At 46.7% G+C, this 17,128-nt stretch overlaps 2 protein-coding genes and 1 long non-coding RNA gene across 3 annotated transcripts; all 3 read right to left on the bottom strand.

Moving 5' to 3' along the window:
* Nucleotides 1–517: 517 nt before the first annotated feature.
* Nucleotides 518–3,207, bottom strand: LOC311165113. Its single transcript, XR_014616901.1, has 3 exons — nt 3,020–3,207; nt 1,457–1,630; nt 518–681 (listed from the first exon to the last, which is right to left on the bottom strand). It is a non-coding gene; the product is annotated as an uncharacterized lncRNA (long non-coding RNA).
* A 313-nt stretch (nt 3,208–3,520) lies between these two features.
* GRP (gastrin releasing peptide) lies at nt 3,521–8,195 on the bottom strand. The gene is made up of 3 exons (XM_084225143.1): nt 7,733–8,195; nt 6,633–6,883; nt 3,521–3,918 (listed from the first exon to the last, which is right to left on the bottom strand). Exons 1-3 carry the CDS (start codon nt 7,869–7,871, stop codon nt 3,865–3,867), a joined length of 444 nt encoding a protein of 147 aa, XP_084081269.1. The 5' UTR covers nt 7,872–8,195; the 3' UTR covers nt 3,521–3,864.
* A 2,626-nt stretch (nt 8,196–10,821) lies between these two features.
* Nucleotides 10,822–15,743, bottom strand: SEC11C (SEC11 homolog C, signal peptidase complex subunit). The gene is made up of 6 exons (XM_084224969.1): nt 15,654–15,743; nt 14,868–14,977; nt 14,282–14,431; nt 13,030–13,149; nt 12,446–12,503; nt 10,822–12,042 (listed from the first exon to the last, which is right to left on the bottom strand). Exons 1-6 carry the CDS (start codon nt 15,693–15,695, stop codon nt 11,989–11,991), a joined length of 534 nt encoding a protein of 177 aa, XP_084081095.1. The 5' UTR covers nt 15,696–15,743; the 3' UTR covers nt 10,822–11,988.
* Nucleotides 15,744–17,128: the final 1,385 nt, after the last annotated feature.

The following is a 17,128-nucleotide window of genomic DNA, read 5'->3' on the forward strand; positions in this document are numbered from 1 at the left end:
CTGCCATTGCTGTCAGGACAAGGGAAGTATTTTGCTAACTTCTAGTAAAGATGCCTGAAGGAGAACAAAAATCGTATTGCTTCAGTTTTTAGGTCTTATTCCAATGGTCCTTTCACAGGTAAGCTTTGCTTGCATCACCAGTTGCAAGAAGGCATGGCATTTTTGGTGGCTGCAAGAGAAGGATTTCTCTTGGTGTGCTTGAGAAGTGCCTGCATAGCCTGGTTGGTGTCAGTAAGAGACATACACTAATGAGTGACTGCACAGGCTCTGCACACTCTTCCTTCTCAGGGTAGGAACAATCTCACTTGTCATTACTTGGCTGCAGTCCAGCTGTGGCTCTGAAGCTGAAAACCCTCCTGTGCAGGTAAGCACATAAAATTGCTGCCCTAAAGTTCTCGCCTGTGCTTATTGCTCATGGTTAATAAGCAACTCCCCAAAATTTCAATAGTGCTTTCCCATATTTTGGGATTATTACCCTCCCTTTCTCTTACCTACAGTTCTTCTGTATCCTGTAAAGCCGTTGGAAAGAAGCCCTCTAATTCCTGATCAGCTGTCACCAGCACTGATGCTTGGTTACTTGAGGTAGTCAAAGACTGGCAGTAGATAAAACCACAATGACAGGGCAGCAGAAGTAGCAGCTGAAGATACCTGCTCACTTTTAATAAGGTCCTGATCCAGCACCTGCAAACAAATAAAGATTATGGCAAGATATAGTAGTTGTTCTTTTATTGGCATATTAAACAAGTCTTTCTTACACCTGGTACAGGTGAACCGTGTAAGTGGATCGACTTTGTGCAGTCATGTCCTTCAAGAAAAGCTGTGAGTTTATTGCTAAAAACGAATATTTTCCCAGCTACACAGAAGTGGGCAAATAAAGAAAGGCATATGTAAACACATCTTTCTTCTAGCCTGTCTAGTTTTCTGTGTTCCTACACTTTCTTTCAAATTGTCCCATTCCATTTTAAAAGCCCATTTGTTCATTTTGTTGTAAATATCTTCTCCTCCTTAATTGGGTGCTGAGTCTAATAATCCTGCCTTGGCTTGTTAACTGTACAATACCAGTCAGAGTTAATGACCCATTAGCGATTAATTCCTTAAACAGCATCTAATTGCTCACTGTAAAACCTTTTCTTAAAACTGGATTAAATCATCTAGATCCTTAACCACTTCTTTACTCTAACTTTGCTAAGGCTATTAGCGTGGCCTTCTGAGTGGTCTGTTTCTTCTTTTGCTTAAACTGTATTAGCAACATAGTATTTTTAGTGTACATACTTGACTTCTTTTCAACACCTGAAGTTATAAGGAAGAATAATACAGAAAAAAGACTGCCAGAGAATGAGTAATTATGAGGAAAATGCCATGATGGAATTTGGTCTCAAGAGTGTATTCTGGTCTCCCCTCCTTCTCTGTAGCCCTGCTCAAAATCCTGTCAATATTCAAGAAAACTAGCAGATACCTGAGCTCTTTAATTTTGACTTGAGGTTCAGTTCATTGGCTTCTCAGTGGAGCAGGACTGTCTCTGTGTGCAGGAGGGACCCTCAGACCCTGCTGGATGGCTCCGAAGCTGTCATTCCCTCCGGAGCAGCAGGCTGGAGGTTGTGTGTGCTACTGCCATGGTAGTTCACAGCCCCTGTGACATGAAAACACACGTTGCTCAGCCGTAGTTTGAATTTCTGTTACTAGCTGCTGGGGTCGAGGGCAATACTGTTCCCCCTCTCTGCACAGAAAGTTGAACGATCTTGTTTCCATCTGCCCTGACTACATCTGACAGGCATTTCAATTATGGACGTTCAGTTTCTAACTATTGCAACATCTCAAGTAGCTGCTCAACGCTCCTGGTTACATCTTTCCTCATCTCCGGGGACACACTATGAACGGGCATTAATTCAAGTGGGCTCCCTTCAGCTACAGTGTTTCAGCTTCTCCCTTCTAGGCAGTCAGCCGTCCTCCTTGTCGCTGCTATGAACCTTGGGACTTCCTTCAGTAGTTTGTCAGCCACAGTGTACCCACCCACAAAATGCTAGCATTGGAGAAAATAGTGGAACAAAACAAAAACAAAAAACCCCAAACAAACAATGAAACAAAAACCTCAAACAAACAAAAAACCCCAAACCCCCAAACAAACAAACAAACCCCAAACAACAACAACAGAAACAAACAAAAAACTAAACCAAGCAAAAAAAAAAAAAAAAAAGCGTGAAACCAAAAGCTCGTTAGACCAGGACGCTGACATTTCCAAATACTGTGTCTCCTCTCTGAGCATCTCTGTGTTCTGCCAAGGCATTATGTCAAAACTGGCTGACATTCGGCAGTCATCCCTGTGCCATATGACACTTCTGCCCCATCAAGATTGGGATTGCGGAGCCGGGCACTGTGGTGTGACTGAGATACGGCAAACAGCCACAGCCACGGGGCTCAATTGGCACCGGAGCGCACCGGGACACCCTGCAAGGCCGGGGCTCAGCGGGTCCCGGGCTCACCGGAGCGCTCCCCTCACGGCTGGGGCTCGCCGGTCCCGGGACTCACCCGATGCCAGGCTCACCCGGTGCCAGGCTCACCGGAGCGCTCCCCTCACGGCCGGGGCTCGGCCGGTCCCAGGGCTCACCCGGTGCCGGGGTCCCCGGAGCTCTCCCCTCACGGCGGGGGCTCAGCGAGTCCCGGGGTCCCCGGAGCTCTCCCCTCACGGCCGGGGCTCACCCGGTCCCGGGGTCCCCGGAGCTCTCCCCTCACGGCCGGGGCTCAGCGAGTCCCGGGGTCCCCGGAGCTCTCCCCTCACGGCCGGGGCTCAGCAGGTCCCGGGGTTCCCGGAGCTCTCCCCTCACGGTCGGGGCTCACCCGGTCCCGGGGTCCCCGGAGCTCTCCCCTCACGGCTGAGGCTCACCCGGTCCCGGGGTCCCCAGAGCTCTCCCCTCACGGCCGGGGCTCAGTGGGTCCCGGGGTCCCCGGAGCTCTCCCCTCACGGCCAGGGCTCAGCGAGTCCCGGGGTCCCCGGAGCTCTCCCCTCACGGCCGGGGCCCACCTGGTCCCGGGGTCCCCGGAGCTCTCCCCTCACGGCCGGGGCTCACCCGGTCCCGGGGTCCCCGGAGCTCTCCCCTCACGGCCGGGGCTCAGCGGGTCCCGCGGTCCCCGGAGCTCTCCCCTCACGGCGGGGGCTCAGCGGGTCCCGGGGTCCCCGGAGCTCTCCCTTCACAGCGGGGGCTCAGCGGGTCCCGGGGTCCCCGGAGCTCTCCCCTCACGGCCGTGCCGAGGCCGCCCCCTGCCGGCCGCGGCGGGAGCAGGCGGTCGGGCCCGTCCCGGGCCGGGCTCCGTCCCCGGGCACGGCGGAGCTGCCCCAGCGGGCCGGGCCGCGGGGACAGCGCCATCTCCCGGGCACACACGGGGCACGAGGGCTCCTGGCTGAGCAGCTGGAAGTACAACACGCGCTGTCCCGGGGAAGGCGATGGCCTTTGCTGCTGGCTTTTACACAGCGAATTTCACTGCTTAACTCAAATAAAAGCATAAACTCCGCCTTTTTCTTGGTACTATTTATTGCGAATGTTGCAATGTCATGTAGTTTCAAACTAAGAGATGAAATGATTCGATAGGTAAGACATATAATTAATTGGAAGACCCTTCCATGACAATTTTGTATATATATATATATATATCAAAGCCATTAAAATGAGAAAATGCAACCTTGAAAATGAAGTAGAGAATTTAGTCCTTGCTGAACCATACAAGAATATGTGTATTTAAGTACTTTACACAAAGGAATTCTTGTGTACAGAAAAGTGACTGTGTTGATTATCTGATACAATCAAGTGCTTGTGAAATATAGTCTCTTACAGAAAGTATTCAATTTCTTCATGATTTAGTGATCTTCTTTCAGCTTGGAGTGCTCTCTTTCATATTCACAACTTGAAGCAGATAGTCCATCATCTAATAAAAAGAAAAATATATTATTTATAGACCAGTCCTGGAAAAAGTAATTCACTAAGATAATAAACCTTCTATAAGTTAATAAACCTAATAGATAACTGCTCTGTGCATTCACATAACAAACATATTCCTAATAATCTTTCTGAAACAGACCCCATTTGTCTTGGTTAGTGTAATAACCAACTGCCAAAGTAGGAGGAAAGTCATTCTCCCAAATAATTCTGTGTGCCATCTCATTTATATCCTGTCTCATTAGTGTGAAAAAGCCAACTAATAGAAACAATTTAAAGTTTATTTTCCAACTTACTTTTGCACTTAGTCCAACTTGCAGGAGAGACTTGTATCCCCTTTAACTACTAAATTAACTGTAACTTATTCACAGAATAAAGAGCAGGCAAGGCATTTACTGAAAATAAAATAACACAGGTGCACCACCATAAGCCAAACCCCAAGAAGTATTGGGCTCACGTCTTCCATTTTTTGACTATTTGTGGGTTACAGCTATTTCCCTCCTCTGAGTGAGTCCTTTAGAAAGAATTCTTTCATTCTTAAGAAATGTGCAGCCCAGTGTGAGCATCAGTGGTGATGCACTGGATGATCTGGGCTAATAAGAGAGACCCTGAGTTGAGTTACCTGAAGTACTTATCAGTGTTTACTTCTAGCTTTGGGGCTTCCTGATCTTAAATTTAAAATTCAAGTTTTAAATTAAATCAGCTAAATTTGAAAGCATCCAAACAAAGTTCTTGGAGTCTGTTTGTTCCCAGCACAGCCAGTCTTTGCCACGTGCAGCGGGTGGAGCACAGGGCTGCAGGCAGGCTCCTCGTGGTTGGCATCTCTGTCAGTGCACAGGAATTGCAGCCCTCGGTGGGCATGTCCTCCTGGGACAGCCATTCCAGAAGCTGGCAGCAGTGTTCATTATTTACCTTCTTTTGGTCACATTTAGTGTCTCAGTCCAACAGGCCACTGCACAGGGAACAGTAACCCACTGCAAATCTGGCGTCTGGTTCTGCCGAGAAAAAGTTTCTGTTCCAAACTCATATGAAATGTGCCTGGAAAAGTATTTAATACCAAGGACAAATTTTCTGGATGCGCAGTGCCATCATCAGATGTTTGTGTCCAACAGCAGGAAAGTACAGCTACAGCTCCTTTCATTAGATTTTACTTCTGGGTGGAGACAAATAAACTGTTGAATGATGGGCATCAAAGGTTCTATGGCCAAATGAGGTTCTGCAAGTTGTCCTCTATCTTAGTCACAGGAAAAACATGAGCTTTTTTTACTAGTCCTTGCAGAAATCTGGATGCTTAAGGCAATAACCTCATTACTCCAATAGGATGTTCAATGTCTGGCCACAGAAATGCGGATGTTAATTTATGGTGAAAGTACACACATATGGGTATGATTCAACTGACCGGAGGCAACTTCCAGCCCTCCTAAGTAGGATTTATTGACAGATACTTTTAAAAGTCAGAACATTTCCCTCTTTACATTAAATAATGGAATTTGTTCATTTAATTTGATTACAAAGCTGCACACTGCAGAACTGAAGATGGAATAAATAGCTTCTCTTTTAGATAGTATTAATAATCAGTTGCTATGATGCATCACTATCACAAAGCTACAGCCAAAAAGAAACCTATGGGCAGCATTCATATCACTGGTGTGAGAGACTTAAATCATAGCTTAATTTAAAGGGTGAATTTTTGCCCACACTGAAATAAAAGCCCAAGTATTCACTGCCTTGATTGCACCAGGATTTCAAGAGGGAAACCAGGCTGAAGTTAGCCCAGGAATATTAATGACATCATATTGCAGTAGAATACGGGAAGGAAAAATTCTTTGCATTGATGTCTTAAAGAGGGCGTAATTATCTCTTCATTCTATTTAATTGTCACCCAAAAGAATTCTGAAGCTTTATCACCATGACTGTGTCTGAGGTATTATAAGGAAAGGAATTTTCTTGCGGATCCTGTGATTTACATTAGACTCCAACTACTTTCTGTAAAACCTCACTGTTATCCTTCCCAGTGTATTTTATAGGATTTCCGAAAATAATAGGGATTAATCTGTTCCAAAACCTTGCTGTCTTGTGCAACAGCACTAGGAAGAACATCAGCTTGAGGGATGAGGAGGGGCAGTTTATCAATAGCCCCAGACTCCTTTAGCAAACCCAGGAATGACCACAGCAATAGCCAGCCCCATGGGCTGGAGAAAAGGCAAAGGAAACAGGGACAAAACTGGGACCAGAAAAAATTCTGCAGCCCTGTGGCTTTACTTAGCCCAAGGCAGAACATCTTGAATGGGGGGCTGTCAGTGTCATGTGGTTCCTCCTGTCCTCACACTTGTTTTTCACACCAGCTTGGCTTTGCTGGGCAATGTACTGCTGATGTGATCACCGAAGGGAAGGGAAGGGAAAGGGAAAGGGATAGGGAAAGGGAAAGGGAAGAAAAACCCAACCAAGCAGCTTGAAGGGAACCCAGGCACTGAGATCTGCTGAATGCATGTCGTGTTTATGCCCACTAGCAAATGAAGTCACCAAAAATACAATCGGTGAGTGACAATCTGCAATCAAGAGTCTTACAGTACTGAATGTCTAATACATGAGATGCCTTTCTGCTGCTTTTCTGAACAATCCACCAGTTAGAGGAAGCTGATAAGATACTGTAAACCAAAAACTGAACACATGGAGCATCTTTACAGGCTTTATCTTACTTACATGTTTCCAGCTGCTATTGTCATCTGTCTCCCAGGTGTTCCTAGTATACCAGGGGAGCCCTCCTTTTGAAAAGTGACCACTTTTATTTTCATTCCTTTCCAGCAGCCTTAGCAAATATTTTGAGATTTCTTCCCACTGCAGATACTCTTCCAGCTGCTTGATATTGTCAGGTAATGCTGAAAATGGTGTTTTGTTTTCTTCTTCAAAACCATAAGGAAAATCTCCAGTGCTTTTTTTCCCCATTAAATGTCCTGTAACAACAATTAAAGTAGTACAAAATTAACCAAAACGGGTAAAAATTTGATTGTTCAAACATCAGTGGGACTGCTATTGACTGAGGGAAGGGAAGGGAAGGGAAGGGAAGGGAAGGGAAGGGAAGGGAAGGGAAGGGAAGGGAAGGGAAGGGAAGGGAAGGGAAGGGAAGGGAAGGGAAGGGAAGGGAAGGGAAGGGAAGGGAAGGGAAGGGAAGGGAAGGGAAGGGAAGGGAAGGGAAGGGAAGGGAAGGGAAGGGAAGGGAAGGGAAGGGAAGGGAAGGGAAGGGAAGGGAAGGGAAGGGAAGGGAAGGGAAGGGAAGGGAAGGGAAGGGAAGGGAAGGGAAGGGAAGGGAAGGGAAGGGAAGGGAAGGGAAGGGAAGGAAAGGAAAGGAAAGGAAAGGAAAGGAAAGGAAAGGAAAGGAAAGGAAAGGAAAGGAAAGGAAAGGAAAGGAAAGGAAAGGAAAGGAAAGGAAAGGAAAGGAAAGGAAAGGAAAGGAAAGGAAAGGAAAGGAAAGGAAAGGAAAGGAAAGGAAAGGAAAGGAAAGGAGGTAGATAATGTCGAGTTGTAGCACTACTGGGAGTGAAAGTTTTGTCAGTGTCACCCAGTACTATTAATTTCTTCTGTCTCCTGTACAAGTTACATGGTCAGAGAAAACGTGGCTGAGAAAGGGGCAGCGATTACCAAGCGCTTTGTCTGGAGATAGAGAGAGGCTCTTGGTAAGATTTTTTACTTATTGCTGGAATAAAAGTGGACGGAGAAGCTGAGGTTTTAGACTTACCCTGCCTCGACACGGGACGCGGGAACTGTGCGTTCCAGTGCCTTTGTAGGAGTTAAACCGCACTTACCCACAGCCCAGTGGCTGCCGCGGGGGTAGATCTTGGTGAGCGCGGGGGTCCCGCCGGGCTGCAGGGGCGCCGCTCCGCCCTGCGCCATCAGCAGCGCCAGCGCCAGCAGCGGCAGCGCCGCGGGCCGCCCGCCGCGCATCCTGCCCTGCTCGGGTGCTGCCGGTGCTGCCCGAGCCGCGCTCCGCTCCGGCTCCGCCAAGGCTCCGAAGCGCCGCCGCCCCCCATTTATCCGGAGCCGGGCCCGCGCGAGCGGAGCCCCGCGCCTGACGCCTCCTCACGGGGCCGCTCCCGCCCCGCCGCCGCCCGCGGGGGGAGCCGAGGCGGTGCCGGCTCCGGGCGCTGTCCCGGGCGGGGCGGGGGGGCCGCTCTCTCTCTCGCTTCCCTTCGCAACACGGGCGAGTTCCACAAGCTCGTCCTCCCCTACTCCGTTCGCCGGGGGTCGGCGCTGAGGGCGGCCCGGGGCACCTCGGGGCGGAGCTGCCGGCAGCGCCCGGGAGCTGCAGGGGGCGGCGTCACCCCCACCCCGCGGGACCGCGCCGTGCGGGCTTCGGTTCGGCTGTACCAGGGGCAAACCCTCGCTGCAACAGAAAGTCTGGTGCAAAGAGCTTGTTTTAATTTCCAGTTTCACCCAAATTTCCCGTCACAAGTGACAGTAAAGTGGATGCGCATTTACAGGACTTTCTGTTTTCCCTGCACAGGGACGCTGTAAACTTTGAAGCCCTTAAGGCACCTGGAACTGGCCAACTTTGCAATAAATGGGTGAAAAGAATTCCAGCCTGAAGAGGCAGTGCGGGGAAAAGATAGAGACAGTACATCCCTGGAAAGGCCCTGAAGTGGAACGCTTAAACTGGTTTCACTGGAGTGAAGGTGGGTGAACAATGATGGGATATGAAGTCCCGATGTGCTGTTTGTCACTCAGGAGAACAGCAGGGACAGGACGAAGGCACGTGTAATGTGATGATTCTGCTGTTTACAGAAGTATGGCAGGAGCTGGGATACATAGAGAGCAGAGCTGACTGTAAGGAACTTGCCAGCTCCTCCAGCTAGCCCCACATGACTGGAACTGAACTATCCCTACTGGAAACTCACACGGATGTGAATTAACATAATTTCCAGGCAAACTCCTGTACAAATCCTTTTGAAGTAAATGCTGTATCCTGCTGTATTGAGCCAAATTGTTCCCTTGTTTAGTCACAGTTTGTTTAGTCTTCTTTTACTGATTAATGTGATTCATTCTTTTCTTTTGGTTATTAATTATGCATTCCTGCTTAATTCACAACAGTATTCTCACGCCTCAAGTCGCACTGTGCAGCCCGCAGTACAGCTACCGACATGTGCTCTGTGCTGAGTGACAGCTGATCAAATAAAATACTGCTATACAGAGAAACTTCTAATTGTTTGGAGCAATCAAGGCAGGAAATTGAAAAATTCAGGAAATTGTCCATTTTCAGAAAACAAAACCAAAACCAACCAAACACGAATTCTTATTCAGTCCCAAATCTCTTGTACTGAAAATACCAGGCAAACAAATAAACCTTTCTCATGTGCTGTATATGTACTATTATAATTATTGCCTTTATTATTTATTTACTTGCTAGTAAGGATTTATTCTAATTCTTACTTGATTACCCTTCTAAGGAAAATAGTAACTTGATTATATAGAGAAATATTATTGTGGACTCCCCACAACAGAAAAGGAACCAGGTACAACCAAAGGATGTTACGAACTGTGAGTGACTCAACTCACTCAAGACAATATTTCTCCTTAAGAAGAAGCCTGATAGCATCATTTTGTGTTTAAATATCAAGGAACAGCTCTCTCTGTTTTAAAATACCCTCCCCCTTTTCATATATCCCATGGCAAAGCAAAATGTTGCTGTGCTTCATGGCAGGAAAACATTCATGGTTTTTAAATGCTATTACCATGATAACACTTTAATCTGTTTCCTTTACATTTTAGACAAGCATCATTGTTCTATCAGCAACACATATTTGCTGGCTATAAAAAGGGATAATATCAGAGTGGTGTGCCATTCATCATTTTCTTTGTAGGGATCCTGGTGTTACACACAGCCAGGATATATGTACAGAACAAACACTGGTGGAAGCCTGCCTCCAGCGTAATAAGAGGCATGATCACTGAGGAATACTCTGTAAATGTTGAAGATGCTGAATAGACTAATCTCCAGCATTTCCAACCTGCACTCAGGGCAGGTGTTCTGCAAACAACCTCAACATCGACTCAGTGCAGCAGCAGTTCCCTGAAGAACCGAAGACATTTCTCAGAAAAGAGCTCCACAACTTTACAGGGCTGAATAATATGAAATAATAACATTTATTTAATAAGGCCCAGTGTCAGATAGTTGACACTGTTTGTGCTGCACTTTGGGAAGCCCCGGACAGCTGAAGCTTAAGCACAGTGATCGCTCACTGCACATTTAACTTGTGCCAGGCTGCTGTGGCAGCCACAAGTTTGGGTTTATGGTTTTTGTGGCAGAGGGGTTCAATAACTGGAGAATTCAAATGGGAAGCATTTACGGACATGCCTGTGGACCAGAGCAGCCTACAGGGACCATCCGGCCCAACAGCCTGAGCCCCTCCAGGCTGCCTAGAAGCTCAAGGGTGCTGTCCAAGTGCTCCTGGAATACTGAGTCTGGGGCATCCACCCTCTCCCGAGGGAGGCTGTTCCAGGTCTGAGCACCCTCTCAGAATGGAAATGCTTCCTGACATTCACTCTGATCCCCCTGGCATGGCTCGGAGCCACTCCTGTGACTAGATCCCAGTGTCACATTGGCCAGCTGCAAAATGTCGAACTGCACTCTCCAAGTTGGAGCTGACTGTGCTCGCATTGGGGTAGGTGGACAGCATAAATCTGGATTTCAGCAACACCAAGAGAAAGAAAAAAATCTTATTCCACATACACTGCCTCCAAAAAACACATTATTTTTTCTTAACTGGGATGATACACTTCCCAGAAGACTGCATTAATGATCCCAACATTATTCTGCCATGCCATTTATTATACTCAATTTTATTTCTATATAATTTGACAGAAAATAAGTAATTTTTATAATACAGTTGGACATGAAAACCACTTAGTAGGACACAAAAGAAGTAATATTGCTTGGAGAAATTCAGCAGTTGTCTGCTGAGCATGAGCTTTACAGCAGAAAAGGTGTCATTATTGTATAATAGAGTATTTTTGCCGAGGTAAGGGATTACAGAAGAAACAGGACTCCAGAGGAAAAAAGCATCATGCTGTTCCTTATCAAAGCTACAAAAACAAACCCAGCAAGGAAAACAAGTTCTGCTTTGTTGAAGGTGCAACACTGACATTTGAAGATAAGAGAAAAATACCAAATTTCATAAAAGACAGTTATCAGGTAAGTTTTTAAATGAAAAATCAATTTTATGTTTAACACTATTCAGGCGTTATATGATAGGAGAGAATAATACATTCTCCAAACTGGAATAAGAGTTCTGGTCTCCCCATCTTGGCAATATCCCTGAAGTGTACTACTGTGCTATTAATTCAGTAATTTACAAGTGTTATTACAGCCCCAGTAAACCTTTTTGTTAGGTTAGTTTAAGAGCTAGAACACAAAAGGCAGATTGTCAACAGCCTGAGCACTAGCAACACACACAGTCCCTAAAAACCAGGCCTCTAAAAATCAGGCCACCTGGGCTTTTTTCCTTACCTCGTGAAGAAGCAAGTTTCAAATCCAAGGAAAAAGCTCTGAGTCTCCACTGCTCAGCACCAAGTCAGAGTGGAACTCCCCTTCCTGGCTATTTTTGGCAGCCACAACCAGCCAACTTAGGCATAAGTCTGACTAAACTCCTAGAACTTACTATCTGTTCAGAGATTCTGTGTCTTCACAAGCACTGATCAAAACAGCATGTATCGAGGAGAAAAGAGGGCACTGACAGATTAAAAATAACCCCCAAAACAAACAGGAGGGCAAAAGTGGGTTCAGATGCAGCACCAGTCAGTCAAACCCACTGTGGCGTGGCAGGAGAGCCCTTGGCTGCTCCAGCACGACCGTCCTCTAAACCAGTGCCAGGCTAGCTGAGAGCAGTCTGCAGAAGGTGGTAAATACATCATTTTGTAATTAGCCAGCAGCCAACAGCTTCACTCATTAGGTGTCATTTATTTAGACAAGACAAAAGCTCACACAGTTTTGTAACCGTATACAGAAATGAAACCATCTGAAATATATTAATTTTTTCCCCCTGTGTACTTCCCTTTGTTCTTGTTTTTAGGATTCCCTCTTGAGCAGTACATATGCTCCCATCACTGCCAGGAGAGCATACTGCAAAGAAACACAGAACACAGACTCGTTACAATTCCTCCCCAGTGAGCTCTGAAAGCACAAACTGTTCAAAAGGTGCCCTCTCAGACATCACACTTTGCACAATTACAGAGCTTTGGTCCTACAAAATTGCAGGAAGATTTTAAAGTGATCAAATTCAGCATAACCAGGCATCACAACTGCATACACTTAACTAACAACATTCTAATAAATGACATGTTTTCAACTGCTTACAAACAACAAAATCTACTGCCCAGCAGTAAGTAAGGAAACCCAGCTCATCCTACGTTAGGTACCAAACCACAGACACAAATTAATTAACATGTAAGCTTAGAGGCAAGGTTGTTGTTGCGTGTACTTGTTATTTTAGCAATTCAAGTATTCAAAACGTCAGTGTACATACCTTAAATTTTGGGTAGTCATTCATTATTATAGTTACCATTCCTACATAGGGCAAAAACCTGTAATTGATAAAACAGGTGAATGTAAAATTAACCCTCAAACATTACATGGAAGTATTTTAATGTTACTCAGTCTGGAATATTTCAGTGCAATCCCATAATTTATGCCTAATGCGGATCTGAATAGAGAGTAAAATTCATTAGTTTTCCTTAATCAAAGTTATCTGAGAAAATCTGAAGAGATTTTCAGCTCAACCGAAGGAGAAGGAGACAAAGTCAAAGGCCCAAGCCTCCCATAAAATTCCTGTGGAATGCCAAAAAAATTTCCTAGAAATTCCCAGCAATTACAAGGAGAAGCTGGTTAATACTGTATTTTCAGGTGAACTATTTGTTAAATGCCCCTTTTTCCCCCCCACTCCACATCAGTCTGAGGACTATAGGAAGCAACTTTTCCAGGTTTTCTTTTAAACTACAATTCTATTTAAGAAATTTAAAAAATACATCAGATCTGGTTTGTATCAACAGCAGAACCGATTTAAGAGCTAATTTTTCTCTTTAATTACAAAGTACATTTTGCTTTACTTACCCTCTCGCTCTTCCAACAACATCTTTCTTCTCTAACCAGTTCTGACCTTCTTTGTACAAGCCTCTATCATCAACTTCATTATTATCCCCTTTAGTCAGAAATTTGATGTTCCCATTTCCTCTAGAAGGCAATGAGGTGATAAACTAAATAGCACTTAATCTAAAAATCTCAATTAACATCTACAAAGCAAATGAGGATGGAAAGTGCTACAAGATTAGATAACAATGTTTGCTTTCAGCCCTGCTTATTGAACAACCACCATTAAATCATTAACATTACAGACTTTACTGTCTTTATCTATCAACAGATATTAGCAAGAAACATTTTTTACAACACTCCTAGATTGTCAGTTGATGTAAGCAATTACACAATGGACTCGAAAGGGACATTGTCCATCCAGGCACTAAACTTCCTCAGCAAAACCCTGTGTGTTTATCAGCATCTTTGACAGAACACAAATTCAAATAAAGTTCTAAAGTTTACAGTGTTCAAATGAATTTTGTTCAAGTACTAATATCAAGAAATGAAGAGTTCTCATAAAGACAAATTAGGTAATAAAAAAAATTAAATAGGCGATTCTTGGAAATTTTAAAAAAGCATGGAAGAACAGATGTTAAGAAATAAACACCTTCAGTTCATGGAGCAAATACGTCAGGGCTTGCCACCTCCAGCTTGGCTTTTCACTGTGCAGAACTAGGAGCAGGGCTGTGCTTTGGGAGGAACTGTTTAGCAGGGTAGGCATCTGCAATCATGGCCAAACCAAGCCCTCTCCCTGCTGCTTTTCAGCAAGAATTGTCATGGGCAGTGTGGCCAAGAGACACAAGAATAAGGAGAGTCTCTTCTTTTATCCTGAATTAAATTTGGAAAGCTTCAGTTAGCAAAGCTCACACACTGTCAGGCTGCACCCTGATTCTGAATCTCCACCTTCCATGAAAAATTTGCTCTTCCAACCAAAAGCCCAACTGCACAACCAGCAGCATAGAAGCAGATTCTGCTCCCACACACATTCCTGCTGCCAAGATTCCTCCTGGGCACAGCTCCACCTGCCCCAACCCTGAAGGAAAGGTCTCAGACCCTCACAAAGTGTGACACAGAACTGGGGACAGAAGTGGATCACATCCTACAGCCGAGCTTTCCCTCACTGCTTATCCTCACTTGCCTTTCTCACACACTAAACCACAATTAAACTGACACTGAAAGCAATGGGGAAGGAAAGGAGCTTTACAAACAAAAAAACACCAAGTTGCATTACTTTTCATGTACTTTGATAACTCTGTGAACTATTGGAATGTCTCTGCCTTCAACTTTAAAAACAACTATTTCACCAGCTCTGATTGGGTCATCATGGAAATTTGTTAGGAACAGCAGGTCTCCCCTGTGAAAAGCTGGCTCCATGCTGCCACTACAAACAACAAGAAAGAGAGAGTTTGTTGGCATAAATGAAAAAAACACCATGAAATCAAAGAACATTTAATTCTTACAGATAAACCCACAATTTTAACAGAGATTTACAGCTTCACCCATTCAGTAACACTGGTCAGACCTTTAACAGAACCCAAACCCCAGACAGCAATCTGCAGGACTTTACACACTAAGTGAAGGAACTTGGATTTTAAAAGGTCTCACACATTTACTGCTCCTACAAACCTCAGTGGGAACTGGGCCTTGGCTACTGACAGTGTGACTTTTGCCGGAGCCCAAACACAGCTAGAAGAAAGTGTTTGAGTCCTTCTTTAAACAGGTGAGGTTTCAAATTCCAACTGTATTCAAGGGGAAGGTGGAGGAGACAAAAGGCACAATAGCGGGACTTGAAGAAGAAAGCCTTTCCATTGACTCACCTGAGCACGACAACAATGGGGCTCTCACTGCCAGTCACCACGATCAGCCCTTTCCAGATCATTAGGGCAGAAGACACAATCATAGCAAAATTTAAGACTTGGTAATATAGCTGTGTGAAACAAGAAAATTGGGTTTTAAAGGTCCTGTATTGTATTTAGAAGCACAACACAGAACTTTAACTCAAGTGCACCACAAATTCTAGGCTTTTATGCTAAAATCCTATTCCAACACAAGTCTGGTAGCATAGGTTGCCATGTCAGAATCCACCAAGCTGCAGCTCAAAGCTGGAATCCTCTGTGTGCCCTAGTCTTCGGTTAATCCCCTCCTGAGTGTCAGTGACAGACGCAAACGCTCTGGGAAAGGCTTATACCGGGGAAGCGACCTGACAAACGATCAAAGCTGGCTGGGTCGCACGGCCCTGCCTCCCTCCCTCCCGAGCTCGGAAATGCCCCAGAGGGACGCGCGGAACACCGGGCTCTCAGCAGAGGCTGCCTTTCTGAGAGTGACTATTGTTTAGAAAGAGGGGCTGGAGGAGACGAGGGACGACAAATGATCATTTCCTGCAACTGTCATACTGAAACTTCTTATCTATAAAACCACTGATTTGACTTTCTGGCCCCAAATGCTCCTGCTCCGCCAGCCCTTCCAGCAGCGGATGCGCTTTAACCACACTCCTTCATTTTTTGTTCCTTTTCTCAGCAGCACAGGGGGACAGCGGTGGGAAGGACCCTGCAAACTGGCGTTTGCATTCCGCCGCTCCCGGTGAGGGCTGAGAGCCTCGGTACCTGCCGCTTGTTCATGCGCCGCAGGTCCCCGAACAGATCCATGGCGGCCCCGCCGCGGGTCCCGCCGCTCCCGGGCCGGCACAGGGCAGCGCCGGCGATGACAGCGGGACCCGCGCTGCTCTCTGGGATCTGTAGTCTCCTTCCTCTCCGGCCCTGCTGACGCAGAGCGGGCCTCCGCGGCCAGGTGAACCATAACTCCCAGACGCATCGCGGCGAAAGGTCCTGACGGCGAGGCCCCTTGCTTCTCACCACTGGAGGTGCCAGAGCAGCTGGCTGTACCGAGGGACCGTCGGTGAAGGCTCAGACCCCTCGGCTCGGCGGGAAGAGCCGCACCCGCCCGAGAAACATCGGGACGGCTGCGCCACTCTCCCGGGCGCTGAGAGCCTTGGGTCAGGCGACTGCCGCGGGCATCCCGGGGCCGCCGCTGCGTGTGCGCAGCTCATTGGCGGGAAGGGGAGCCGGGGGGGGCGCGCGCGCTCTGTGGGGGGCGGGCGCTGTGAGGGGCGGGCGGCGCCGTCCGCCAGGGGGCGCTGTGCAGAGCGCGGGAACGGCGTGAGGGGCCGTGGCGGCGGAGGGGTGCGAGGGGGACGAGCGGCACGGCGGCGTCGTCCCCGGCAGCTGTGAGCGGAATCATTTCATGGCAGCAGCTGGCGGTGACCTCAGCGTTTGCTCAGGCACCGCGACACGGCCCCGAGCAAAGAGCACAGAGGCTCAGAAAAACCGGAGCCGTGTGCGGCAGCCCCTCTGTGCCCTCCGCAGGCCTGGCGGCCCGCAGCGATGGGCCGGGGCTGCTCGGTGTGCCTGGCAGTGGGTCAGACCCCCAGCAGCACAGGCAGACTTCACACCCCTTTCCAGTTCTTCACTGAATGGTTGCGTGAGCCTGAAGCAGTAAGCTGCCACACAGATACGAATCACAGCCCAGAGCCTGATTTCCTGGGAATTAAATGGGCCAAAACGGGTCAGGCATTCACCAAATTTAAAATTAGCCCCTGAAGACTGAGAATGGGTGAACAGAGAACACATGGAAATGCTACTAAGATAAATGGAAACAAACCATCGAACCAGAGCAGTGTTTTTGTAATTTGCTAGAAATACATCAAGACTTTAATGTTGGTAAACAGTCGGAGGAAACATACTAGGACTGACTAAGAGAGGCAGAACTGACATTAGACCACAGGGGAAGGTGTGATGCTCTCAGGAATGAAAAGAAATGGCAAATTGGAAAGAAAGCTCCAAGGACACCAGGTAGGCATGATCTAGACAAGATCCTTCTCCTCATTTAGTTATGTGACACCAGTATTCTTTTACTCACTATGCAGGACTCCCTCTAAGTTACATTATTTGAGGTTAGTTCTCTGCTATCCTTTAAATACTCAGAGGAAAGCATCTGCTACTATCTATCCCCTTTGAGCAGATGTAATATTCAGAAGTAATTACTTAGAGAGAAGGAAAATATACAAAAGCAGACTCAAAGG

This window comes from Fringilla coelebs (assembly GCF_963513975.1).
Source record: "Fringilla coelebs genome assembly, chromosome: Z".
Classification (NCBI taxonomy): domain Eukaryota; kingdom Metazoa; phylum Chordata; class Aves; order Passeriformes; family Fringillidae; genus Fringilla; species Fringilla coelebs.

Excerpts from the sequence above, each read along its gene's own strand:
- GRP (XM_084225143.1), bottom strand. The coding sequence starts at position 7,871 with ATGCGCGGCGGGCGGCCCGCGGCGCTGCCGCTGCTGGCGCTGGCGCTG. Across the intron at positions 6,884-7,732 it reads CGGCAGCCACTGGGCTGTGG|GACATTTAATGGGGAAAAAA; the intron begins GTAAGTGCGGTT and ends TTGTTGTTACAG. Across the intron at positions 3,919-6,632 it reads ACAATAGCAGCTGGAAACAT|ATGATGGACTATCTGCTTCA; the intron begins GTAAGTAAGATA and ends TCTTTTTATTAG.
- SEC11C (XM_084224969.1), bottom strand. The coding sequence starts at position 15,695 with ATGGATCTGTTCGGGGACCTGCGGCGCATGAACAAGCGGCAG. Across the intron at positions 14,978-15,653 it reads GGCGCATGAACAAGCGGCAG|CTATATTACCAAGTCTTAAA; the intron begins GTACCGAGGCTC and ends TGTTTCACACAG. Across the intron at positions 12,504-13,029 it reads GTTGTTGGAAGAGCGAGAGG|GTTTTTGCCCTATGTAGGAA; the intron begins GTAAGTAAAGCA and ends TATCAATTACAG.